This window comes from Bufo gargarizans, chromosome 8 (assembly GCF_014858855.1).
Source record: "Bufo gargarizans isolate SCDJY-AF-19 chromosome 8, ASM1485885v1, whole genome shotgun sequence".
In the NCBI taxonomy this organism is placed as follows: Eukaryota; Metazoa; Chordata; class Amphibia; order Anura; family Bufonidae; genus Bufo; species Bufo gargarizans.
In genome coordinates this window covers 135,730,727-135,758,586 of record NC_058087.1, presented here as the reverse complement: position 1 = coordinate 135,758,586, position 27,860 = coordinate 135,730,727, and the positions used below count along the sequence as shown (strand labels likewise).

Genomic DNA, 27,860 nt, shown 5'->3' with positions numbered 1-27,860 from the left:
TCTGGGATCCTCCAGGTAATTCAAGAGGGGAAAAAAGTATTGTACAAAGTCCGCTTTTAGGCATCAGGGAAGCTATCCCTAAATATCTATACTGTCCCTGCCTAAAAGTAATCGCCCCGAAAGGGCGGGAAGGCTTCCACACCGCAGGTTAGCTTTATCCATTGGCCTTCCATCATCCTACACCATTGTGCTTTTTCTATGGGTCCCTTGATGAACCAACACATTCAATAGGGGAAACGCTTTGGGACCTATGAATATTGGAGATCAGACATTGCATGGGACAAGTGACTGTAATAATTGGCAGCAGCCATGTTTGGGAACCATTGGACAGGTAGCATAAGGTACAGCCACCGAGAAGTGGACCCTCCCCTTTTGGGGCGATTACTCGGCTTTTAGGCAGGGACAGTATAGATATTTAGGGATAGCTTTCCTGATGCCTAACAGCAGACTTTGTATATAACTTTAGGGACCTCCTGAATTACCCGGAGAATCCCAGACCACAAGTTTCTGAAAGGAGTACCTAGGTCTCTGCAATAAGCATCGACGTCATTTATACCAAGCCATCTGGTGTATGCTAATCTAGCTCCATACAGATCTACAGTATCATGAGTAACCACATCTGTGGGAATAGTTTAATTTGTCTCATGTGCTGATAAAGATCTCCAATTATTACCAATTATTATTATTTTATTCCCCCCCCCCCCCCACTTTTGGGGATATATTTATTATATTGATAATACTCTTTATAACCATCAACTACACATTCTTGTAAAGTTATTTATAGGCAAATAGTCCTTCGTTGTGATATCGGGTTGCCTTTTACAACTTTAAAATTAAACTGTCTCCGCTCAGCTGTTCCTTGATCAGAAGTTTTATTTCCTTTAGAGGATAGTTATCTTTACGCTTTTAATCGCTGAGTGATGGCTATGTGAATGAGATGTTGAAGGGGCCATAGTTACACAAACATCAATACACTAGAAAAAAATCTAGGTTCTTGGAAACGTTCATAGAAATCAATGTAAAAATCAGTCCACTTATTTGTTATTTACCGTGCCCATTTCCCGCTGAGCAGCCACATCTCCTGCCCACCATGTATTCAGATGCTAGCCAATCTATTCCTCCTGCTCTGCCATTGCAGTAGCACCAGGTTGCCAGTGCACAGTGAAATTAGCCATGGTGGACCAGGAATCATCCTGCCTGGTACTTGTAAAGCTACTCCTGACCTATACCTATGTAGTGCTATTCTTGGTCTTGCTTCCCAGCTTGCTATAGACCTCATTCCCATTTCATCTAGCTTCTGGCAAAGGTGTGCCGTTATCTTGTTTGCTGCCTGCCTACCGAGATCTGTCTGTTTCTGGATTTGACCCTTTACTGCACAGATCCCGCACATAGTGTATGGTGAAGTATCCAAAAAAACATTGGAACTCCTTGGACATTAGTAAAACTCAGAGTCACTTGAAAATCATTACTTTGAAAGTGGCAATGAAATCAATGGCTTTTCCAAAGAAGCTCTATGTTGGAGACTCCATGTCCCTGATTTATCAAGACTGATATGGGCTACGCTGGTCTTGATGGGCCCTCCACTGCCAGAGCAGGCATTTAATTTATGATGGTGCAGACCTCTATGCAAATTAATTTAAATGCCTCCTCCAGCAATTTGTGTGCCGGAAATCAATCAGTCAAATTTCAGTCATTATTTACTCTAGTTTTTGGCGTGAATGATGCCTACACCACACTCCCTTTTTGGAAACTGTCAAGGACCATATAAAAATGCCAGTTGTGACAAAATCTTGTTGCAATTGCAATTAAAAAAAACCCTTTTGTGGCTTTTTAACACCAAATCCATGGTGTAGTAGGATGATAACTCTCCTGCCATATTCCCAAAAACTAGCACCATAGGTTTGGTCAGGTTACTGAGTGCCATGGTCCATTTACTTTGGGGTCTCAACTAAGAGATCATGTTAGATGATAAACCCACCAAGCATTTTTTGCAATATTAATTTTTCCATTTCTTACAGTCTTGTACAATGTACTGAAGTTTTATGTCACTTTAAATGTTTAGTTGTATGTGGTGTTGCTATATTGTTACCTGAAGAGATAGGCATAAGTCCTTACTCAGCATCAGTCTCTGACTGCTCGTATTACAGCTCTGAATGTTCTAGATGTGTTGTGTTGACATATCGCTTAACTTAATGGATGTGATGGTTTTCTTTAAAAAATGTACTGACAGATATAACGCGTCTCCTGTGGACAGAAGCTTTCATTGATGAAACGCTTGTAGTATTTTTGTCTCTATGTTCTTACCTTTCACTGGACTATTTCCCACGCACGAGTATAGTGGAAAGAGATATGGTAACTGACAGGGCTAATCCATGACAAAGAACATCCAGATTCAAGCTCCACACGCATGTCATGCAAGCACGACTGTCTGGCACTATTGATGGATACACAAATTACTCAACACTTCATGTTCAGCTTTAAACGCTTTGGCTTCATAATCTCAATTAGAAATATTGTGTTGCTGTGAAATAATGCATCCCAAGTGACACCTACGCATTGTCCTAGCCAAGAAACTGCTGCAGATGCTACTGGGACAGGAACTGGATATCGTACGTATGTCAATTCCAAGAAATAAAGTAGAACTATGGGTCATGATGACCAACATATAAGGGTAGAAGTTCAAGATAAATGGTAGAAATGGGGCAAAATTGAGAGGTATAAGTGTTTTTTATGGAACTGAAGGTGATAGGCTTACAGTAGCACGAAGAGGGCATTTATGTTTAAGAGCTACTTCAAAGAAGCCAATGACTCTCTAAATTCCAGTTGAGAGGAATTGCCTGGCTGTACCCTTCATTGCAGGGAAAATGTAGCTTTATATGGTGGCCTTCCAATGAAATGTATGGTATGGAAGCGCCAAGTCCCGGGGGTCCAGAGCTGGAGACCTCTTTCTGTGATGTCCATAGGTCCTACTAGGGTGTATAGACATGGTTGTTGTTATTCGGCAGCCTTTTTAAAAAGGTATTTCCATATCAGAATGAGACAACTAACTCTATTGGTCCAAGTGGTCATATGCCTCATCACATGATTGCCAGGATGTTGCTAGTGGGAATTTTAAGGGGTTGTCCCATCTCACCATTTCTATGGCAAGGTGGACTAAGCTCTAGCCATAGATGGCCGGCCCTATGGAAACACCCAGAGTTATGGAAGCAGCATAGATTGTTCCGCTACACTGTTTGAGTAGCTCCTTTTCACTGCAATGAGATTTTTGGAAACAGAGGAGTGCTGGCCCACTTGGTTGTTTCTGTAAGCCCGGCCACCTAGGGCTGGCGACATGGGACAACCCCTTCAACTAAACCCAGCACAGCTCACTAGTCTTTGGAAAAGGGGTGACAATGGAAATTCATAGTTTTTAATAAATAATACCTCCCATAATGGTCTTTTTAAAAAAAAATTAGGGACACACCATTTTTTAGAGATCATCCTTACCTCAGTGCAGATGCACCATTTACTCTTTGAGTGCAGACCGCCTGATTTTTTTCTCTTCTCTCCTAGTTTGAAAAGACCATTGCGTCCGAAACGTTACATGACAGCTGCATGTTAAATAAATAAAACCACCATTCTTCCATTAGACATCGGAACTTTGGAGTTTTTTTATTCACAAAACCAATCATTGTCATAATCCTTGCCCAGACCCAAATACCCTAAAATAGACATGCAATATATCGAAATGATGGCAATTACAAGAAAACATCTGTTTTACGGTAACACAATATGAATAAACGTATTCATGAATACAATATGAATACTAGACAAGTTAACTAGAATGAAAAAAGTGTAAACTCAAATAAACCTAACAAAAAAAGAAACTTGCATTGTCAAAAAAACCTGCAAAAACCATCTTAATAACCCAACAAATAAAAATCTTATGGCTAAAGTTATAACTAAAATGGCTAACCTGTGCATGGTCCTGAAGACCCAAAATACCCTGGGCCTGAACCATGTAAATGAGTTGTCCACTATTTCCATTGCCAAATATATTGGAAATAAAGTGTTCATTTGATATCTCCCATGCAGGTAAGAATGTATCCGGTGGAGATCCTATGGCTTACTTCAGCTAAATCCTCAGTGGAAAGAAAGGATGTTGGAAAATTTGCACAAGACCCTCATGTCCCTTGATAATAAGTATGAAGGTAGGGACCAGCACCATTTTGTGTTGATACAGGTGTTCATATTTTTTTTATTCAATTTACAATTTGATTACTGTTTGGCAATAAGATACATGAACAATTAAAGGGGTTTGCTACATTTTGAAATTGATAGCCTATCCTCAGGAAAGGACATCAATATCAGATCAGCAGTGGTCTGACACCCCACAGCCCCGCCAGTCATCTGATTAGTTGTGGATTCGGCACTGGAACAACAGAGCTCCATCCATTGTATGGTGGGCAGAGCTGGTAAATAGAGTGCTGCATCCATTCACTTCAAGGAGAGCAGAGCCGCAGTAACTTGCTCCATCCACTACGAAATGGAGGTTTGTAGTTACGGCGCAACTTAAAGTAAACAGCGGGTTATCCTGAGGATAAAGACATTAATATCCAAATCTTGGACAATCGGGCATCTGTCAGCAGATTTGTACTTATGACACTGGCTGACCTGTTACATGTGTGTTTAGCAGCTGAAGGCATCTGTGTTGGTCCCATGTTCATATGTGCCCGCACTTCTAAGAAAAATTATGTTTTAATATATGCAAATGAGCCTCTAGGAGCAACGGGGGCGCTGCTGTTACACCAAGAGGCTCAGCTCTCTCTGCAACTGCCACGCCCTCTGCACTTTGATTGACAGGGCCAAGCAGTATAAACGTGATAATGCCTGGCCCTATCCACCTTCACACAATATAGTTATTTTAATGCACCACTTACTCCACCAACGTTTTTAGTACCAAATACACCTTAAACCCCGTTTTTAAATAAAAATACAAACACACCAGAAATTGATTATGCAAATGACATCCAGTACCGCCCACCCCCACCCCCTGACAACCACTTCAATATTTTTGGCATTTTTTTAATTATATTTATATGTGTGTAACAGTAATTTTGGTGTATGCAAGCATTCTGTACCTGACGAAGGGGACCGTTGTCCCCGAAATGCGTTGTACCACTTGCTAAATAAATCTTTGGAATTCTAACCAAATTATTGGATGGTTTCTCTTGCACCGGGGGATATCCTCTGCCGATCTACTTACCTTCTGAGGAACCCCAGGCATCTCTGACCAGAAGTACTCGCATCCTTGGCCGCACACCATCCACACAGGAGGGGGATTCATACAACCCCAGATGAGCCTACACTAGAGTTGTGCCTACGTTTTGCACAACTCCACAAGGTGAGCCTCCTCAATGGAGACATTTTACATCACAAACATGATTTTATTACCTTATAGTGCGCCTTTTTATGTTTCTAGCTTAAACATCGCCTGTGCAGCCTATCCATGAAAAGGTAGAGGGCATGGCAGTTGCAGAGAGAGCTGAGCCTCTAGGTATAACAACAACTCCCCCGTTGCTCCTAGAGGCTGATAGATGCCCTTTAGGTGCATCACATATAGGTGCAAAATAGCCAAAACAATGGACTAAAGACAGTAACCAGTAAATTGCACTAATATTATTAACAACAGCAGCAGCCTCTGTGTGTGGCCCTATTTATATTTTAAAGGTAATGCCACATTGTTTAAATCATGTTAAAATGTAATTGTAATTTCAATCAGTTACAAGGGACAGTGATTTTGTAATGTACTTTCTTAGGGAATTATGTAAACTTTTATTAGAAAACTAACTGCATTTAAACTATCCCCTTTGCAACACTTTTAACAGAACGCTACTAAGGAAATTTCGTCTCCAGTGTCTACTGAATACTAAAGAAGGATCACTGTAAGCAGAGGTTCTGACTACATTTGGCGATTTCCATCATTTTTGGGGGATAATGATAACTTTATTGATCTTTTAAAAGGGTGGCACATGGAATTTACAGCTGATAATTCCCAGCATGTGGATAATCCCATTCTATTATGGGACACAGAGAAAGCTGTGTTGAGAGGAAAAATCATATCATATGTACATTCTTTAAAAGCAAAAACGATCAAAAGGCTTGACGAGGTCACAAAAATACTTAGATTAAAATATACAGATTTTTTACTAGATCCCACTGAACAGAATGAAATAGATTGGGTAACGGCCCAAAAAAATTATGAGCTCTGGTATACTAGATGGGAAAATGCGTATAGGTCACAAAAAGATTCTAAATTGTTTACATATGGTAATAAATCTGGCAGACTACTAGCTAGATTATCCAGAGCGCCAAGAGGCCCTACATATATACCAACTATCTCAGATAAACAGGGGGTAAAGCAGAGGGAACCAGAAAAAGTTCTGGAAATTTTTAAGGAATACTACCAAAGCTTATATGCCGCAGATTCTACGGATCAATCCTCATCGATGTCATTATTAGATAAAGTGAATATTCCAAAACTCCAAGAGGGCCAATTGACTGAATTAAATAAACCAATATTAATAGAGGAGGTCTACGATACCATAGAGTCCCTTCAATCAGGGAAGTCGCCAGGGCCTGATGGATATACCGGGGAATTCTACAAGATACTACGGGAGGAAATTGCACATATACTGAAAGAAGGATTCAATTTAGTGTTGGGAGGTCAGGTGTCAAAGTTGACAAATAATGCAGCCCATATACGACTATTACCAAAACCTGGTAAGGACCCACTTCTGCCTTCTTCATACAGGCCAATTTCCCTCATAAATGTTGACCAGAAGATCTTTTCTAAAATCTTGGCCAATAGATTGGCGAATATGTTACCAGATCTGATAGGTCCTTCGCAGGTGGGATTTGTGAAGGGCAGATTGGCGGTGTTTAACATCAGAAGGGTAATGGCCGTGTTAGACTATGTTAATAGACAACGTACGAAATTTAGTTCTCCGGCGCTGTTAACTATAGGCGCCGAGAAGGCATTCGATAATGTGAGCTGGAACTGGCTGGCAAAAGTCCTAGATGTCATGAATATAAATTGCGCTTTCAGAACATACCTATCAACGTTGTACACTGACCCGAGAGCTCAGATAGCAATGCTGGGATTTTTATCTAAATCCTTCCCATTATTTAAAGGAACTAGGCAAGGATGTCCCCTTTCCCCGTTGCTATTTAATATTGCAGTAGAACCCCTTGCAAGGTATTTAGAACATTCGGGTGTTTTTGAAGGTATCAAAATAGGAGGTCAAGAAGTGAAAATATCTCTTTTTGCTGATGATATTATACTTTTCCTGGCAAATCCCCTGAAGGACGTAAGCAAAATACTTGGGGTAATAGAAGACTACGGGAAGTCGTCAGTTTTTAAAAAATCAACACTAGTAAGTGTGAATTGTTGTACATAGGTACTCCAGATCCAAGAAGACCTACTGTCCTCCAGGGGTGTCCTGTTTCAATAGCTAAACATTCCATCACATATCTGGGAATTAAGATAGGCAATTCACCATATGCGCTTTATAGTCTAAATTATTTGCCCTTAATAAGACAAATTGTCCAGGAGCTGAATAGGTGGCATAAGTTACTGTTGTCACTTTTAGGCAGATGTAATTTAATAAAAATGGTTAGCTTCCCCAAATTGCTGTATCCCATGCAGACCTTGCCTATATTGATCCGTCATAAAGATATAAAATTGTTAAATGTGGCTTTCTCACAATTTATGTGGTCAAAAAAAAGAGCAAGAGTAGCATTGAAAACTCTATTTTTACCTAGGGAGCAAGGGGGGATAAGCTTTCCTGACATAAGGCGGTATAATCTGGCTAGCTTGTTTCGTCACTGTACGGATTGGCTGAACTTGACATCACATTATTCCAATGTTGAATTAGAAGGAGAATTGGCTCAGGGTTGGGAATTTAGTTAACTTTTACACACTAAGCTAGCATCTTTGCCCATAGATATCAAATCTGCTGTGATTATGAGAGACACTATTGTTGCATGGAAGGAGGTGAGGAAGCTATATAATTTACCTTTTTTGGCCTCTAAATATATGCCACTCTGGAGACATCCCGCTTTTGCATTAGAACAGCATAATAAGCTGTTTGGTGTATGGAAGGATAAGGGGGTCATGCTGTTTCGTCACCTCCTCCATGACAAGGATCCGAGATACAGAACCTTCTTGGAGGTGCAGGAAAAGTTTCATTTACCAGCTGGTCATGAACTACAATACTATCAGCTTATACACTTTTGTAGGAATAGATTAAGAGATGTAAGTCGAGAATGTACAGCAAATAGCTCTGATATATTACTCCAACAGAGGAGAAATAAGATATCACTGTCAGAAATATAAAAGCACTTTAGAGATGGGGAAAATAAAAAAACATATGCCCAATTATGTAAAGGATGGAAGCCGTTACTGGGTGAGGAGGATTGGACGGATAAAATTATGCATGGTTGGTTAAGGACGAGGAAAGTGATAGCTTGTGAGGGCTGGAGGGAATCACAATTGAAGTTGATTCATAGGGCAATATATGCTTTTAACATTCCTTCTACGGCTGCCAACAAGACCAGGCTGACCGAATGCCCTAAATGTGATGTACCAATGGCTACTTTGGATCATTGTATATGGTTATGCCCAAAGGTGCAGTTATATTGGGAATGGATCCTATCCTGGATAAAAGATACTTGGCAAATAACTCTGCCATGTGAACCTGGGGTGTTGCTACTTAAGTCTTTCCGGACAATGTTAGAGTTCCAGGGTTGGTAGATGGAGCGTTGCTAGTAGCTATGAGATGTTTGCTATGTAATTGGCTATCCCCACATCTACCTTCAGAGGGAGAGTTCCAAGGTCAAATGAGGCATTATCTTCTAATGGATCAGCTGGAAGCAGAGGCTCATAAAAATCAGAAGTCAACTAGATTTTTAGCTAAATGGTCTGCTTTTATCTCCAGACATCTATCTACAGAGGATATTAACTTGCTGATGTCAAACTTTAAACATACAGAATGGTATTTATTAAAGGACCTAAAAGGGACATTGGGGAGGTTGAAAGTGGAGTAGAAACAAAGTTGGTTACCAATTCTACATAGAAAATTAAAATATATGAGGGTGAGTCGTATCCAGATGGGGAGGGTGTTTGGGGTGGGGGGAGGGAAGGGTGTTAAGTAATTATTTTCTCTGTATCATCTTGAATATTGTACACTGGTTTTTTACTTCATGAAAATGAATAAAATGTTGAATAAAAAAAAAAAAAAAAAAAAAAAAGAAGGATCAGTGTACAAAGAAGGATCACTTCGCAGCCTGCCTCTCCTCTCCCTGCCCCAGTTGCTGCCTCCTTAAATGTGTAGAAAATATTGTATTTATATTCCGGAAAACAAAGAAAAATGTCCGGCACTGAGATGAATAAAAAGTCTTCAATCTTTATTACATAAATGTAAAAGAATACAATTCTTCACATGGACAGCGATAACGCCTCCAACGCGTTTCGATCTATCAGATCTTAATCATGGTATGGGTCAAATGCAAGTATAGTACTCTTATATACCTGGAATGAAAATGGCTCCACCAACCAGGTTGGAATTGCCATTACCACACAAATGGTTGTGATATCAGCCATTCCTTGCATTTAACCCCTGCTGTTCACAATTATACATAAAAACAATGTGATATAAAATAAAATAAATGTGCAACAGAACATCTGACACCCAGTTGCATATGTTTTTAAACTTTGATGAGGCAAATCCAAACATCCACAACTCAGTAAAAAAAGGAAATTGCCCTTTATAAACAGGGATATTACATGATCATATATAAACATGCATAGCTTTGGGAAATGACATTATTTCTCTGACTCGGGCAGGGTCCACTGAGGCACATAAGCATATCAGGGCCACTATATTGAATTCCATGACATTGTACAGCAATTCATTGAAGCCCCATACATTTTTCACAAGATACATTCCAAAATGAAATTGTGTGTTTCGTGTACAATGACGAATGACCTCAGGGTGTTTTAAATATTATATTTTATTTTTGTAGACCAATCGGGTAAGTAGTGATACATTATTTCACGCTTCATATTTAGACCGTTAGGGGTTATTGTGTTGCATTGAAATATCCAATATGCCTCCCTATTATGCAGTAGATCTTTGACATTACCCCCCCCCCCCAAACTTTTTTTTATTTTTTCCATACCAATCACTTGCGGCCCCATTAGTGAACCTTTATGTGGCTGTAAAAAAAATTTGGGATACACTTGATATGTCCCTATTTGTTTTTGGATTAGTGATGTCATTAAGATTTTCTAAAATACGTCTTTTTAGTTTTCGTGATGTGCAACCTATATATTTTTTATTGCGAAGAGAACACAGGATCATGTAAATGACAAATGTAGTATTGCAATTGATATAATTCCTAATTGTGAAAGATGCAGTGTCATCTGTGTCAGGGCCGGATTAAGAGCATCATGGGCCTGGTGCTGAAGATTTTAATGGGTCTTTTTCTAGAAAATGAAAACGCAACTCAGAGGAATTTTGTACAACACAAATATAAGTGCATCTGTCATATGTTTTATGCATATGAAATCACCAGCATAGCTGAATAGATGTTGATGTATCGATACCTTGCATACATTTATAGAATCTGTTCTTTAGCCTTTACTTAGCTCCAGACCGTAATACCTCTCCCATGTGAAGTCACACCCGCACCTTTGGTTGACACCAACGGCTCACTTGACAGCGACGTATTGAGATCCTGCGCATGTGCCATGAATGGGTGAATGGGGATTGCGGTACACAAATGTGGAGTCTGTAGGAACCTGAGACTCTGCATGCGGGATGTGTGTGTGTGTCAAAGAAGGTGCAGGCATGAACTCACAGGGCAAAAACAATGTGGTGCTTATAGAACAGACTACACAGTGTAGAGGTATACTGTATATTGTGTGGCACAGTGTAGCAGTATACTGTATATTGTGTGGCACAGTGTAGCAGTATACTGTATATTGTGAGGCACAGTGTATGCTATATGTGTATAACATAAACATATTTCACATGAAAACTTACAATTACTTGGCTTGGCCCTTGGGGATCTCGGACGCCACTTCCACACTTTGGCTGGGGGCTCGGTGGAGCTGATGTTGTGTTTTATCCTAATGAGAAATATTTCATAATACGGATTTTGAGAAGGGGCAGAGGGATAGCAGAGCAGGGAGAAGCTGGTGCTGCTACTAGGGGGTCATACCATGGGGGAGTAATAAAGCCCACCATAATGCCCCCCCATAGAAATATCTCTCCTTATAATGTGACAGTGCAAAAAAAAAAAAACATTGTTATGCCCCCAATTGAGCTAATGTCCCCATAGTGCCCCCATAATGTGCCAGTATAAAATACCCCTATATAGTGCCCCCAGTAAATGCCCCCATAGTGCTCCTCTCCCCCCTTCCTCCTAGTGCCCCCTATAATGTACCAGTATAAAATGCCCCATATATAGTGCCCCGGTAGATGCCCTCAGTGTCCCCATAATTTGCAAGTATAAAATACCCCTTCTTAGTGCCCACCATAGAGGACTCCATAGTACTCCTCTCCCCCACAGTACCCACCATAATGTGTTCCAGTATAAAATGCTACTGTACAGAGTCCCCCATATAAAATACCCCTTCTTTGTGGCCTCAGTAGATGCCCCTATAGTGCCCACCAATATTGTGCCAGTAAAAAGTGCCCCCCAATAATGTGGCAGTAATAAGTGCCCCCATAGATGCCCCCCAATAATGTGCAAGTAAAATGTGCCCCCATAGATGCCCCCCCATCATGTGCCAGTAACAAGAGGGCCCCCCATCATGTGCCAGTAACAAGAGGGCCCCCCATCATGTGCCAGTAACAAGAGGGCCCCCATCATGTGCCAGTAACAAGAGGGCCCCCCATCATGTGCCAGTAACAAGAGGGCCCTCCCATCATGTGCCAGTAACAAGAGCCCCCCCATCATGTGCCAGTAACAAGAGCTCCCCCATCATGTGCCAGTAACAAGAGCCCCCCATCATGTACCAGTAACAAGAGCCCCCCATCATGTGCCAGTAACAAGATGTCATGCCCTGCTCTGACTATGTGCGGAGGTCTGCCAGATTAGCAGCACGTGTTTAGTTTTTTGTTTTGTTTTGGAGTCGTGCTAGATCTGCGTCCCTTCAGGTGCACTGGGTGGAGTCGTTGGTTTAAATTACTCCCACTCCCAGTGTTCCGTGCTGGTTATAGCTTCTGTCTGGCTTTGGAAGCAAGGAAGGAAGGATTGGCTGTTCCTGCTCAGATAAGATAAGTTGGTTTCAGATTTCTTGTTGTTTGCTGTCTAGGCTGTTTGAGTTACGTCTGTCCCCTCCAGGTTCTGAGGGAGCAGGCTGCCCCTATTCCCCTTTCACCATCTCAGGGATTCTAGGGTATTTTCAGCCCAGGCACGAGGACACATTATTCCCACCTTAAGGGTCTGAATGTGGGCATAGCAGTATAGGGAGAGCTGTTAGGGATTTTCTAGGAATTGACCTTATCCCCAGCTTCTCGCCTAGAAACTTGTTTGTTTATTTATCTGTGTATCTGAGATCCTGTCCGCCGTGAAACAAGAGCCCCCCCATCACGTGCCAGCAACAAGAGCCCCCATCGTGTGCCAATAACAAGAGGGCCCCCCCATAATATGCCAGTAACAAGAGGCCTCCCATCATGTGCTAGTAACAAGAGGGCCCCCCCATCATGTGGCAGTAACAAGAGGGCCCCCCCATCATGTGCCAGTAACAATAGGGCCGCCCATCATGTGCTAGTAACAAGAGGGCCCCCCATCATGTGCCAGTAACAAGAGGGCCCCCCCATCATGTGCCAGTAACAAGAGGACCCCCCCATAATGTGCCAGTAACAAAAGCCCCTCCATCATGTGCTAGCAACAAGAGGGCCCCCCATCATGTGACAGTAAAAGTATTGTAATACATATTAAAAAAAACACTTATACTTACCTCCATGTCAGCAATGCTATGCAGGCCTCTTCCGGCCTGTGTCCCACGCTGTACGGCTCAGACGGCGCCCCATCATGTGACAGTAACAATAGGGCCCCACATCATGTGCCAGTAACAAGAGGGCCCCCCATCATGTTCCAGTAACAAGAGGCCCCCCCATCATGTGCCAGTAACAAGAGCCCCTCCATCATGTGCTAGCAACAAGAGAGCCCCCACATCATGTGCTAGTAACAAGAGCCCCCCATCATGTGCCAGTATCAAGAGCCCCCCCATCATGTGCCAGTAACAAGAGCCCCCCATCATGTGCCAGTAACAAGAGCCCCCCCATCATGTGCCAGTAACAAGAGCCCCCCCATCATGTGCCAGTAACAAGAGCTCCCCCATCATGTGCCAGTAACAAGAGGGCCCCCCATCATGTGCCAGTAACAAGAGAGCCCCCCATCATGTGTCAGTAACAAGAGGCCCCCCATCATGTGCCACTAACAAGAGAGCCCCCCATGATGTGCCAGAAACAAGAGGGACACGCCTCTCCCTCCCCTGCCCCGCCGCAGCATAGCCATCTGTATCGCTGTGACTATGGAATCGCTCATCTCCCTGTGCCCTGCCGCCGCCCCCTACGTTTTCACCAGGGTCCATGGCCGCGCCACCAGATTGGGGGGGCAATTGCGGGCTGCTACTGGGCCTATTTTCATGCAGGGGCCTGAAGCTGTAGCTCCATCCGCCCCTGATCTGCATTTGAAAACGGTTTACTTAATATTACATGTCCGCATGTACGTCAAGGATGTGAACCACATCTATAAAAGCCAGTACTTTGTAGCCAAGTAGCCTTGTGTGTTTTTGTGGACTGGAATAATCCACCTCTGAGACCGATTGTCTCTGGAATAGGGGCAGTGTGTGAAAGGTTGGGGGTATGGGTAGACTCTCTGCTTCAGCCATTAGTGAGGGGATTACCTGGTTTTCTACAAGATAGCAGAGACGTTCTGTGATTTATCATGGAACAGAGAATTCTGTTGGTTCACATGTGATGGCATATCACTCTATACATTAATACCTTATGATGTGGCACTTGTAGCACTGAAAAATCAGTTGGAATTTTGGAGTGATTACATCACGGATTTATGTGGGGATGAAATAGGGGAGAAATATTTGCCTTCGCTGGCAAACCTGGTAATGGCCTATTGGGAGATTCAAGCCATTTATGGTGATGAAAATCAGTTTTCTGATAATCTTTTCTGGTATGGCAGATACATCAATGACCTGCTGTTTATATGGTGGGTGGGGCGATGTGTCTGCCATTCCAGAATTTATTAATCATTTAAACAGAAATTACTATTAACTGAGGTTCACTTACCATCAAGATCCACACACTGTTTCCTTTCTGGATTTAACACTGTGTGGAACGGAGGAGGAACTAATCGTTAATTTCTAACGATAATTTGTTTTCCCTTAGTCCTAACAGCAGCACAACTGGGGTATTACTGCCCCTGTGGACAATCAGGACAGGTGGAACTTTTATTAATTAAAACAAAATGAAGTACTAATTAACCAATTAGGTCCCTATAAACCACTTCCCCTGCACTGACCCTGTGCGACCTGTTAAGTAATAATAAACAAAAATTAGAGGGAGGGATATAAGTGTGCTGCTGTTAGGACTAAGGGCAAACTAATTATCATTAGAAATTAACGATTCCCTGAACAGCAGCACAACTGGGGATTTAGCAAGAAGAGAACCTATGAGGGAGGGTCTTCTAGCTGAACTGAATTCAGTACAGACCTGCCAGAGGCGGTCTGTTCTGAACCCCTTAAATAAAGCCTATAACGGTTTACAAAAGTGGAGTGGGAACTCCATGAGGCAGCAGCACAAATGTGCTCCAACGGTACTAGGCTCCTCACAGCCGTAGAAGCAGCTATCGCTCGGGTAGAATGAGCGTGGATAAAAGCAGGGGGCGCCAATCCCTTTGATCCACCGGCTTAATGTCGGTTTAGAAGCTTTAAGACCCTTGTTCCTTCCTGCAAATAGAATGAAAAAATTATCAGCTCTAGGTATGTTTTCATACTTCTGGCAATGTCTAGTGTCTGTAGGGCCTGTTCTTCTTCCAACACTGGAGACGGATAAAAAACAGGTAAGGAAATGACCTGGTTTAGATTGTGGAAAGAAGGCACCTTAGGAACAAAGGTAGGGAGAAACCTTTGCCAAGAATAGAGTATATGGCTCCACAGCAGCCAAGGCTTGCAATTCTCCAATTCTCTTTGCTGATGTAATGGCAAGCAAAAAACAGGTCTTCCAAGATAAGAACTTTAAATCCACGCTCCGAAGGGGCCTCAAAAGGGGGAGAGCATAATCCCCTGATCACGACTGAAAGATCCCACTGAGGTATCGGACTCAGGATCCTAGGTTGCAGTCTTTCGGCTCCCTTAGGAAACCTCTTGATTAGAGGGTCCTGAGAAAAAGGCTTGCCCAAAACTGCAGGCAAAGCTGAGGTATGTACCCTTAGGGTTGAAGGTTTGAGACCTCTGTCTAATCCATACTGTAGGAACTGAACAACGTAAGAAAGAGGGGGATCCAATGAGGATACCTTCTTTAGAACACACCACTGCAGAAAAATACTTCTGACTCTGGGATAGGCCTGGTTGGTAGATTCCGATCTGGAATGGGACAAAGTCCTCAGGACCCTTTGCAGAAAACCCTCCAGGCTGTCAGGTTGAGACTCTTCAAGTCTGCCAGATGTACTAGGTCCTGCCTCAGGGGAAACTTCCAATATTGTCCCTGACTCATCTGCATGAGCTGGGTGAACCCAAGACCTCTTTGGCCAGAAGGGTATTATGGCGATCTCTGAAGTCTGGTCTTGCCTGAGTTTCATCAATACCGTCGGTATCATAGAAACTGGAGGGAACAGATAGGCCAGCCTGAACCTCCACAAAATGGACAGAGCATCTAATGCCCAATATAGGGAGCAGAATCTGTCCACCTTGGCGTTGAACCTTGTCGCCATAAGATCGATCAATTTACTGATCCGCAATACACTTAGGACGTGTGAATGGACATCACGAAAACTAAAGACCCGTATTTTAGAACATCTTAATGGCATCGCTAATCCAAAAACAACCTGGTTGGTGGAGCCATTTTCATTCCAGACATATAAGAGTACTATACTTGCATTTGACCCATACCATGATTAAGATCTGATAGATCGAAACGCGCTTGTAGCGTTACCGCTGTCCATGTTAAGAATTGTATTCTTTTAAATTTATGGATGTCATGGAACCATGAACCAGACGTACAATAAGAGATAGGTGAAAATAAGATGGCTTTATTAAATCAAGCTGTAAAGCAAAAGTCCAAGCGGATGGCTAAACCGAAGCAGGGTCTTGCGAAGCCAGAGGTCAGGAACCAGAAGGGTAGTCAGACGAAGCCTGGATCAGGAACCAGCAGGGTAGTCAGACGAAGCCAGGATCAGGAACCAGCAGGGTAGTCAGACGAAGCCAGGATCAGGAACCAGCAGGGTAGTCAGACGAAGCCAGGATCAGGAACCAGAAGCAGCAGCAGTCTTAGAAGCATGTGAACACAGGAGGACCAAGCAAGGAACTGAAGCCACAGACCTCCTATATATATGAGCTAGGCATCCAGCTCCTCCCAGTGGGAAGGAGAAGCCGCAGGGTGGGAGGCTACAAGAAACCCAGAAACCAAGATGGCCGCCAGCACATGTCAAACGAAGGAGGACAGCAAGAAGGTAAGACCATGACAGTACCTCCCCCTCAAGGGCCCCTCCTCCGCGGAGTAAAGAACGGTTTCTGAGGGAAGCGTGCGTGGAAGGCTCGGAGCAAGGCAGGAGCATGGACATCTGCGGAGGGAACCCAGGAACGCTCCTCTGGACCATAACCACGCCAATGGACCAAAAACTGCACCCGACCGCGGACCAGGCGTGAGTCCAGGATATTGCTCACCTCATACTCCTCACGATTGCCCACTTGGACCGGACGAGGCCGAGGAACCGAGGAAGTGAAACGATTACACACCAGTGGCTTCAACAGGGAGACATGAAACACGTTGGAGATCCGCATGCCAGGAGGAAGCGCAAGGGCATAGGCTACCGGGTTTACCCTGCGAAGCACTCGGAAGGGACCAACAAAGCGAGGCGCCAGCTTGGGAGTGGGCACTCGAAGGTTGAGGTTGCGGGTGGACAACCATACGCGGTCTCCGACCTGGTAGGAAGGAGCGGGCGCTCGTCTGCGATCAGCCTGGAGTCTCTGGCGCTGCGCAGAGACCTCAAGGGACCTCTGGATCTGTACCCAGGAAGCACGTAGGACGGAAAGGTGATCCTCCACAGCCGGAATATCCTGGGGAGAGAATACCTCCGGTAACACGGCAGGTTGGAACCCATAATTGGCCATGAAGGGAGACGTCCCAGAGGAAGAGTTCACCGCCGTGTTCCTGGCAAACTCAGCCCAAGGCAGGAGGTCAACCCAATTGTCTTGGTGATCGGAGACATAGCAACGAAGGAATTGCTCCAAGGCCTGATTGGATCGTTCTGCGGCCCCATTGGACTGAGGGTGGTAGGCCGAGGAGAAAGAGAGATGAATCCCCAACTGGGAGCAAAAGGCGCGCCAGAACCTGGACACAAACTGACTCCCCCGATCCGACACAATCTCCTTGGGCAAACCGTGCAACCGGAAGACCTCCCTGGCAAAAATCGAGGCCAACTCTTGTGCAGAGGGTAACTTCTTGAGAGGAACACAGTGGCACATTTTGGAAAACCGATCCACAATCATGAGAATGACCGTATGGCCTCGGGATGCAGGGAGGTCCACAATGAAATCCATCCCCAGGTGTGACCATGGACGCTCCCCGGTGGCTATGGGTTGCAAAAGGCCCAACGGAAGGTGCCGAGGGGACTTACTCTGGGCACAAACGGAGCATGCCGCTACATATGCGGCGATGTCGGAACGTAGAGAAGGCCACCAGAACAGACGTGAAACAGCCCAGGACAGCTGATTCTTTCCAGGATGCCCCGCGGCCTTGGAGTTATGGTAGGTTCGCAACAACCGAGTGCGCAACTCCTCAGGCACAAAACATCTGCCGTTGGGTCTCCCAGAGGGAGCACCAGATTGAGCCGCCAAAATCTGCTCACCCAGGGGAGAGGTCAGGCTGGTGCGAATAGCGGCCAGGATCTGATTCGGAGGTATGACCGAAGTCGGAATCGACTCCTCCCCGGACAGCTCGGAGTACTGCCGTGATAAGGCATCCGCTCTGATGTTCTTGGAACCGGGTAGGTAGGAGACCACGTAATTAAAACGTGACAAGAACAGAGCCCATCTGGCCTGACGTGGTGTCAATCTCTTGGCCTCAGAGAGGTAGGTCAGATTCTTGTGGTCCGTCAGGATGAGAACCGGAACCACCGAGCCCTCGAGCAAGTGCCTCCATTCTTTAAGGGCCTGCACGATGGCCAATAACTCCCTGTCACCAATCTGATAGTTGCACTCCGCGGAAGACAGTTTCCGGGAGTAAAACCCACAAGGAAGCAGAGGGACCCTCTGGTGTTCTACGCTGAGACAGAAGGGCGCCTACTCCCGTCTCAGACGCGTCCACCTCGAGGACAAAAGGCAACCCAGGGTTGGGATGCGACAGAATCGGAGCCGACACAAAGGCGGACTTTAGAGCCTCAAAAGCTCGGATGGCCTCGAGCGGCCAGACCTGGGGATTACTGCCCTTCCTGGTCAGATCCGTGAGAGGCTTGGCTAGCATGGAAAAGTCCCTGATGAACTTCCGATAATAATTGGCGAAGCCCAAAAAGCGCTGCAGGGCACGAAGACCACTGGGCTGGGGCCACTGTAAGACAGCCGAAACCTTCTCAGGATCCATGGAGAACCCCTCAGCGGAAATGATGTAACCTAAGAAGGTTACCTGGGATCGGTGAAATTCGCATTTCTCAAGCTTACCGAACAGCTTGTTCTCTCGTAACCGTTGCAACACTCGTCTGACATCCAGAATGTGGGCCTCCATGGATTCAGAATATACCAAGATGTCATCCAAATAGACCACCACACACTGCTGCAACAGGTCACGGAAAACATCGTTGATGAATTCCTGGAAGACTGCGGGCGCATTGCACAACCCAAAGGGCATAACCAAGGATTCATAATGACCGGTCCTGGTGTTAAACGCGGTCTTCCACTCATCGCCCGCCTTGATCCTTACCAGGTTATATGCCGCCCTCAGGTCGAGTTTGGTAAAGACCGTGGCCCCTTTGAGGCGATCGAACAGCTCGGAAATCAAGGGTATCGGGTAAGCGTTCTTGATCGTGATGCGATTGAGACCCCTGTAATCGATGCAAGGCCTCAACTCACCGCCCTTCTTTTTCACAAAGAAAAATCCAGCCCCTGCCGGGGACGAGGATTTGCGAATGTGTCCGCGTGAAAGCGCCTCCCTCACGTACTCCTCCATGGCCTCATTCTCCGCTACCGACAGTGGATAGACTTTGCCACGAGGAGGAACGGCACCAGATTGTAACTCTATGGCACAATCGTATGGGCGGTGCGGAGGTAGGGCAACCGCACGCACCTTATCGAATACATCCCGGTACTCCTCGTATTCAGGAGGCAACAGAGAGTCCGAGGAAGTACACAGCAACTTGACAGGCCCATGGATGCAACTAGCCCCACACTGCGGTGACCACGAGAGGATCTCGGCCGATCTCCAATCGAAAGTCGGATTATGCTTCTGGAGCCAGGGGTACCCCAAGACCACCGAGTAGTGTGGAGACGAAATAACCTGGAGACAGACCGACTCTCTGTGAACGGCACCAATGGCCATCCCCACTGGAAGGGTCTCCTGAGTCACGTGTGGCGGCAGAAGGGGTCTGCCGTCTATCGCCTCAAGAGCCAGTGGGGAACCTCGAGGCTGCAGAGGAATGGAATTGGCGGCAGCGAACACACTATCAATGAACAAACCACCAGCACCAGAGTCCACCAACGCCTGGGTCGTCACCGAGCCCCCGACCCAGGAGAGGACAACAGTAATCAGTGGTTTGTCAACACGGGAAACCGGGGACGAGGAGACTCCACCCAAGATCTGCCCCCGACAGGATCTCAGGTGCGAGCGTTTCCCGGACGGTTCGGGCATGCCAACCGAAAATGCCCACCGAGACCACAGTACATGCATCGGCCCTCGCGTCTCCGGAGTACCCTCTCCCCCTCGGACAGGCGAGCAAACCCCAGCTGCATGGGTTCACCCCCAGACAAGTCATCCCCAGGAGGCGTGGGAGGAGAGGGAGGCACGGGTGGGACAGCAAACGTAGGCGCCAATCTGTTAGAAGGACCTCCGCAGGCTCTCCTTAAAGGAAGGTCTCTCCCTGAGTCTGGTGTCAATCAAAATCAGGAAAGAAATAAGGGACTCGAGCTCCACTGGTAGGTCCTTAGCTGCAACCTCATCCTTCAAGGCATCCGAGAGACCATGAGAGAAAGCAGCGACCAGAGCCTCATTATTCCAGCCCACCTCTGCTGCCAGGGTACGAAACTCAATGGCGTATTCAGCTACGGATCGTGAACCCTGTCTGATGGACATAAGGAGCTTCGCAGCAGAGGCAGCACGAGCCGGCACATCGAATACCTTCCGAAGAGAAGCAACAAAACCGGAAAACTCGGCAACCACCGGATTGTTGTTCTCCCATAAAGGGCTGGCCCAGGCCAAGGCCTTGTCCGAGAGCAGCGAGATCAAGAAGCCCACCTTTGATCTCTCAGTAGGAAAGGCATGTGGCAGCAACTCGAAATAAATGCCCACCTGGTTAAGGAAACCTCGGCACTGAGTTGGCTCTCCCCCAAAGCGCTGTGGAAGGGGGGCAGAACCGGTCATACCCCGAAACACCGCAGGCGCAGCAACAGGTGTCGGGGTAGACTCTGGCGCAACAACCGGAGCGGCAGTAGGAGCGGGCCCAGGAGCGACAACCGACCCATCGGCAACGGAAGCTAAATGAGCCGTGCGTTCAAGCAGGGTTTGCAACGCCACAGCGAACCGACCCAACAGGTGATCCTGCTGATCAAGTCTGGCAACCAGCGTAGGTAGCGAGGATGGCCCTGTACCGTCAGAATTCATGGCTTGGTCCTAATGTCATGGAACCATAAACCAGACGTACAATAAGAGATAGGTGAAAATAAGATGGCTTTATTAAATCAAGCTGTAAAGCAAAAGTCCAAGCGGATGGCTAAACCGAAGCAGGGTCTTGCGAAGCCAGAGGTCAGGAACCAGAAGGGTAGTCAGACGAAGCCTGGATCAGGAACCAGCAGGGTAGTCAGACGAAGCCAGGATCAGGAACCAGCAGGGTAGTCAGACGAAGCCAGGATCAGGAACCAGCAGGGTAGTCAGACGAAGCCAGGATCAGGAACCAGAAGCAGCAGCAGTCTTAGAAGCATGTGAACACAGGAGGACCAAGCAGGGAACTGAAGCCACGGACCTCCTATATATATGAGCTAGGCATCCAGCTCCTCCCAGTGGGAAGGAGAAGCCGCAGGGTGGGAGGCTACAAGAAACCCAGAAACCAAGATGGCCGCCAGCACATGTCAAACGAAGGAGGACAGCAAGAAGGTAAGACCATGACAATGGAATAAAGATTTTAGACTTTTTATTCATCTAAGTTAAATTTTTTGTTGTTTTCCTGGATTATAATACGGACTGGACCGGGTCCTTGCACGAGAGGTAATATAGGGAGTGCTGGCATACCTTTTTGACCTTCACATTGTATTTTATATGCAGTTTTCTAATAAAAGTTTACATTATTCCCTAATACAGTATATTTTGAAAAATAACTTACATTTACTGTCCCTACACATTAAAATGAAATGACAACTACACTTTAAACATATTTTTTTAGAATTGCTGGTGGTGTTTTATTTTTAATTTTCCATGTTGTTATGTAATTTTTTTAATTTCAATAGATTTTTATTGTCAAAGTATTTGCTCAAAATACAAAGATACATTTGCCAGACATTACAATGAGATTTAAGCAAATAACTCCACATTTTCTTTTAAGGAAAAAGAAAACAAAATCAGTGCAAACAATTATCATATTGGAGAACATATCCAATACGAATGGATCAATAAAGTAAATAATACAAATTAAAACAAAACAAAATTAGAGTCGTGTCTTCCAATCACATCAAAATACATGTGCACGCTAAATGCATCATAATTCAGCTTGCGCCCACAGGGTTCGGCAGATCAGAACCTTATCAACATTAAATCCCCTTGAAAAAGACTAACCCATCCCCAGTCTCTCTGATACCGCAGGGACCAGACCCCTCCAGGATTCCCATGCCCGAATGTGACGAGTCACTTGGTAGGCCTGGTGCGCTAGCATATACTCATAAGATCTTGTCGTATCTACCATTCCGATAATCTCCTTAATATCGGGGATGTTATCACTTTTCCAATTTCTTGTGATTGCTAGTTTGGTAGCAATCAATAAATGGGTTACAATGACCCTGCATTTGGATGAGAATTTGTCTAAGTCTATAAGAAGTAGAGCTAGAGCTGGGTCTGGAGAGATCTGATGACCCACAATCCCAGAGATCCTGGTAAATACCTGCTTCCAAAGAGCATAAATCCCCGGGCAGGACCACAGAATGTGTAACAATGTCCCCTTTGCTATGTAATTTTTTTTTATATATCATAAAATCCTCTAGTTTTCATTCTGGCCACCAAGCCTAATCCTACCATGACAATTCCTGTTCTGTAGAAATCAGTTCACAGTAGTCACCCCATTCTCAACACATGCAGGAATACAATGAAAGATGACACCTCTGTATAGATAACTCAGAATCCACCATTCACAATAGGTGATATCACAGCTTATCTACCCTCCTCGCTGCACAATGACCTCATCACAGGTCACAGAGCATGCCCAGAATACTTTCAAATAGAAGTCAATGAACATCCCTTGCTGTAAAACATATCTCTAAAATATGCAAAGTTAACTGCAGCTGGGGCAAGATGGCCGCCCCCATAATCATGTACAAAAAAAAAAGAATAAATAAAAATCTATGTTTAATTAGTAAAAAAAAAAAAATGTGGGCAAAACATTGCCTTTAAAAAATCAATAAATAATGATATTGAAATTATATTACAGCAAAACAGTGATATAAATGATAAGATATGGACAATGTACATAAAAGGCCATAGAGCAGTCTCGTCCTGGGTCTACAGATAGCAAGTTCAATCTTGTGGGGGGGGAAAGTGATTTCACTGCACCAGTCTGGATATATCCTTGTGAAAGGGAATTACTTAGTCCATGTAACACAAGATTTGTAAGTGGAGGCTGAAGACAGCACATTCATTTGCTTGGCATCTTTTCCCCTGTCCCTGTCAGAAACTTATTAACCCCTTCAATGGGTGCAAGATATCAAACTAAATGGAGACCGTCAAGGTCTGGATAAATGTGCAAAAATAAAATATAGTGAATAATGTAATTACATTAATTAAAGTCAACGCATAGACGATTGTGAGTAGCATGTAACTATGTAAGACCCTGGCTAGCATTCATGTCAGTCCTGTAAAACTTTCCAAAAGTTGTATAAAAACAATAGTAAAACTAAAAATGCAAATTGCAAAAACGTTGTCCATTTTGCTTTATCTTCTATATCACTAGTGGAGGGAGGTAGGGAATGTCCGTGTTTATGTTTGTACTTGTTTCGCACTATTTTACATAATAGGCACACGTTGTCCCGTGTTGTCATGTCGTGCTCAAGTCCATCACCTGTTAAATACCACACGTCTTTAGTTGCTACTTAGGAAACCTTGCTTCGCAAAGTGTGTTTTTTTTTTCCCTCCTGTCGCTGCATAAAGAAACATTACCTCCCCAATAGTTTATATTTAATGCATCTTACCACTTATCTTGTTGCATTTGCTAATATCATATGTATACTCTGGAGATAAAAATAGTGCTAGATGATTAGTTAGGCAAGTTCACTTGACACCATTCCCTATCTGTGACGCTGGGAACTGAGATCTGTATATGGTATGCAACTTAAAGTATATATAAATGGGGCTAACCCTGTGGGGACACTCAGCAAGCACTCCACTGCCAAGCAGATAGCCTCCCTTCCCAGTTCAAAAACAATACAAGGTAAGCAGACACATGGGACTTAGCACGACTGAAGACTGGGGACTGAAGGATACGAGGATCCAGGAATATAGAGAATAAGAAGAGAAAACAAAAAAACATACTTACATTTTTGCGGAATGGAGAGTCAAGCGAAGTCAAAGAAATTATCAATTTTTGCATTAGTGATAGACTAGATATCTTCATTTTTGTCTTAAGAAAATATAAATATATATATTAATCTAGACCATGCAAACACTCTTCAGTTGGCAGAAATCTTAAGTGCACAGTGAAGCAGAGCTGAGCTTTCTCAACTACAAATTGAAAGGTTTTGATTCCATTTTCAGATTCAAACAAATAATTTATTTTTATTTTTATACTTGCAGCACAATCATGTGTATCACTGACATTCTAGCCGCCAAGGACATTGAGGCTGCCCTTGCCAGTGTAGCAGGTAAGTGATCAGGACAAAAAAATAATGCATGCCTTCAAATCATTCATTGATGGTATTGAAATTATATATTAATAGATTGATAAAGAGATGATAGACAGACACCTAGACAGACAGATAGATATGAGATAGACAGACAGACATAGATAGATAGAAACAGACACACACACAAGTAGGAGATTGATAGAGATAAAGACAGGGGGCACAGGAAGGTTGCAGTGACACTTAGGGCCCTGGCGTCTGAGGGTGTCCAAAGGTTCTTCTGACTCTAATCAGGACATGAGGCGACTAAGACTATAACTGATGTACGATACTCTGCATGCCCCATTTTAGATCTTGCTTTGGGGCCTAGTAGCTTCAAGTTACAACTCTGGCTAGAAAGCGTGAGATAGATAGATAGATAGATAGATAGAGGGATAGCTATAAGATGGATAGATAGTTACATAAAGATCAAATATGATGCAGCACTCATGATTAAAAAAAAGGAAGGATCTGGAAATAGAGGAGCACTGTGTGAGGAGCCCCTGGAGGACATGGAGAGATACATAGATAATAGATAGATAATAGATAAATAGACAGAAGATAAATGTGAGTGAGATGATAGATATGTAAATAAATAATAAATGGATAGATAATATAGGATGGATAGATAGAGAGATAGCATGATGCAAAACTCTAAATCATTTGCATCCTTAGTTAGGATTGATAGAGACAGATACTGTAGTTATTAGATAGATAGATAGATAGATAGATAGATAGATAGATAGATGGATAGATAGATGGATAGATAGATCTAATATGATGCAGCACTCATGATTTTTTTAAAAAAAAGTTAGGATCTGGAGGTAGAGCAGCACTGAGTAAGGAGCCCCTGGAGGACTTGCAAACTTGGAGAGATAGCTGTATAGATAGATAAATATTTTGGATAGATAGATAGATAGATAGTAGTAGAGAGAGAGATAGTCAGAGAGATGTAAAATCCTAAAACTTGATTTACATTGAAGGTGCATGACTTGACATGAACATGTTTTAAAAGTTACAAAATATATCAGCCTTATAAAAGAAAACATATATTTTTTTCATTGCATGAATACCAAAGTAGTAGGTAAACGTATAAGAGAATGTTCTGCACAACGTGTTAAAGACTTCTTAATTTGGTTTTATGTATCTAGAATAGAAGGTCTTAATTGTTTTCCCAGAAACAGCACCACTCTTGTCCATAGACTGTGTCTGGTATTGCAGATCAGCTCCACTTACTTGAAAGGGGATGAGCTGCAGTAGCAGATATAGCCCGTGGACAAAACTGGCAACTGGTGCTGTTTTGGGAAAAACATAGACCTTCTAGTCTCACACAACCCGTTTTTATAAAAATAAAATTGTGCTCTACATCACTTGTGAAAATACATTTTTTATGTTTCTTTCCACAGCTGACAACTCATTTCAGTACAAAGCTTTCTTCCATAAGGTTGGTCTCTGTGGCAAGACTGCCGATCAGATCAAGAGGGTCTTCGAAATCTTTGACAGAGACTGCAGTGGATACATTGAGGAAGATGAACTTGCGTAAGGATAACATTTAAATGCTTTATTTTTATTTTTTATAAAGCAAGTAGATTATTGCTTTGTTCTATGAATACAGTTAAGTTTTAAGCTGAGTACCATATAGCCTGTGACTGGAGAGTGTGTGAGGGAGGGCAGCGCTGGCAAGGGCATGTGCCATGGGTGCCACGGGAAGTATTAATAAGCCACTCTGCATTGGCCAGAGCATTTAGATATAGGGCCAGGGCAGTAAACAAAATACTTGCCCCAGGTGACAGAAAGATGTTGCTCACAGCAAAGTTCCTTTTTTATTAGACTCTTCCTGAAGAACTTCAAGTCTGATGCCAGAGCTCTGAATGATGCTGAGACCAAGGCTTTCCTGAAGGCTGGCGACTCTGATGGGGATGGCAAGATTGGAATAGATGGTAAGGGATTTTTTCCTTCATTTTGTAAGTTTTTTTAAATGTATATTGGAGACCTTAAAGTGTTACATAAGTAGAAAATGAACAAAGTATAACAAATAGTATTGTATAACTAATAAGTAGAAAAAATATACAACATTGTACCTAGATACAAAGTGATAGCTAGATAGATAGATAATAGATAAATAAATAGATATGAGATAGATAGATAGATAGATAATAGATAAATAAATAGATATGAGATAGATAGATAGATAGATAGATAATAGATAAATAAATAGATATGAGATAGATAGATAGATAGATAGATAGATACTTATGGTATTATAAAGCCTCTTAAAAATATATCAACATTTTGAAATTGCTTATTAATGTGGTCTCAAAAAAATTGTCAAAGTTGAACGAAATTTAAAAAGTTTAATAAAACAATACCATTCCTATTCTTTTTCAGAATTCCAGGCTCTGGTGAAGGCATAAACAGCCCAAGACCAAAAGGAAGACTAGGACTGAACCCCTCAATTTACACCCAACAGGCACCTCATTCATGACTGGCACTTATTTGTGCATTTTTATACTGTCTCACGGCATTGGAAAAATGTCTGTTTGTTAACTCTTTTTGGGACTATTGAACTATCTTAACAATGTACAGGTACTCTGCTCACTTGATGTTACGTCTTATGTGTTTTTGGATGGCGCTTACTGATTTCAACCAATCACAATGTTCAAGTTGTGGCTGGAAGAAGGAAAAATAAAGAATATTTAAATAAATAAAAATACTTTGGTCTCTTTTTTTCGCTTTATAGAGACAGTAATATGGGGGTATATTAAGAGAGAGGTAGCAAAAACTCTCCAAATCATTGGATCAAAAAAAAAAATTATGGATACATAGATACATAGAGACGTAGATACAAAATAGGTAGCTAGGTGGATAGATAGACAGACAGACAAACAGAACATAGATGGGAGTCCAATAATCATAAACACAGGGGCGTAACAATGGTGTTTGACAAGTTGCAGTCACACCTTGGCCATGGTGTCTGATTGGGGCCCCAACAGAGTTAGATAAAAATTAACAGATAATATAACAAATAATTAACAAACTAAACAACATTGTACATAGAGGAAAGCTATAGATGATAGACAGATAGATAGATTGATAACAGACAGCAAAATATAGATGATAGATAGATAGATAACAGAAAGCAAGAGATAGAAGACAGAGAAAAATAGAAGACAACGATAGATAGATAATAGGAGATAAGTAGTTAGATAATAAATAAATGATAGGTAGAAGACAGATAGCGATAGATAGATGGAAAGATAGACATAAGATAGGCAGAAGACAGGTA

The 27,860-nt window shown here is 43.4% G+C and overlaps 1 protein-coding gene across 1 annotated transcript; it reads left to right on the top strand.

Annotated features, from left to right (window-relative positions):
* The first annotated feature begins 24,072 nt into the window (after positions 1-24,072).
* LOC122944996 (parvalbumin beta-like) lies at positions 24,073-27,279 on the top strand. Its single transcript, XM_044303770.1, has 5 exons — positions 24,073-24,126; positions 24,489-24,556; positions 25,981-26,113; positions 26,405-26,514; positions 26,963-27,279. The coding sequence occupies exons 2-5, from the start codon at positions 24,496-24,498 to the stop codon at positions 26,986-26,988; spliced, it is 330 nt and encodes a 109-aa protein (XP_044159705.1). The 5' UTR covers positions 24,073-24,126; positions 24,489-24,495; the 3' UTR covers positions 26,989-27,279.
* The last annotated feature ends 581 nt before the right edge of the window (positions 27,280-27,860 follow it).

What these genes read in the sequence shown, in the direction of transcription:
- LOC122944996 (XM_044303770.1), top strand. Translation starts at nt 24,496, where the DNA reads ATGTGTATCACTGACATTCTAGCCGCCAAGGACATTGAGGCTGCCCTT. An exon ending in ATTGAGGAAGATGAACTTGC is followed by an intron (nt 26,114 to 26,404) that starts GTAAGGATAACA and finishes CTTTTTTATTAG; the next exon opens with ACTCTTCCTGAAGAACTTCA. An exon ending in TGGCAAGATTGGAATAGATG is followed by an intron (nt 26,515 to 26,962) that starts GTAAGGGATTTT and finishes ATTCTTTTTCAG; the next exon opens with AATTCCAGGCTCTGGTGAAG.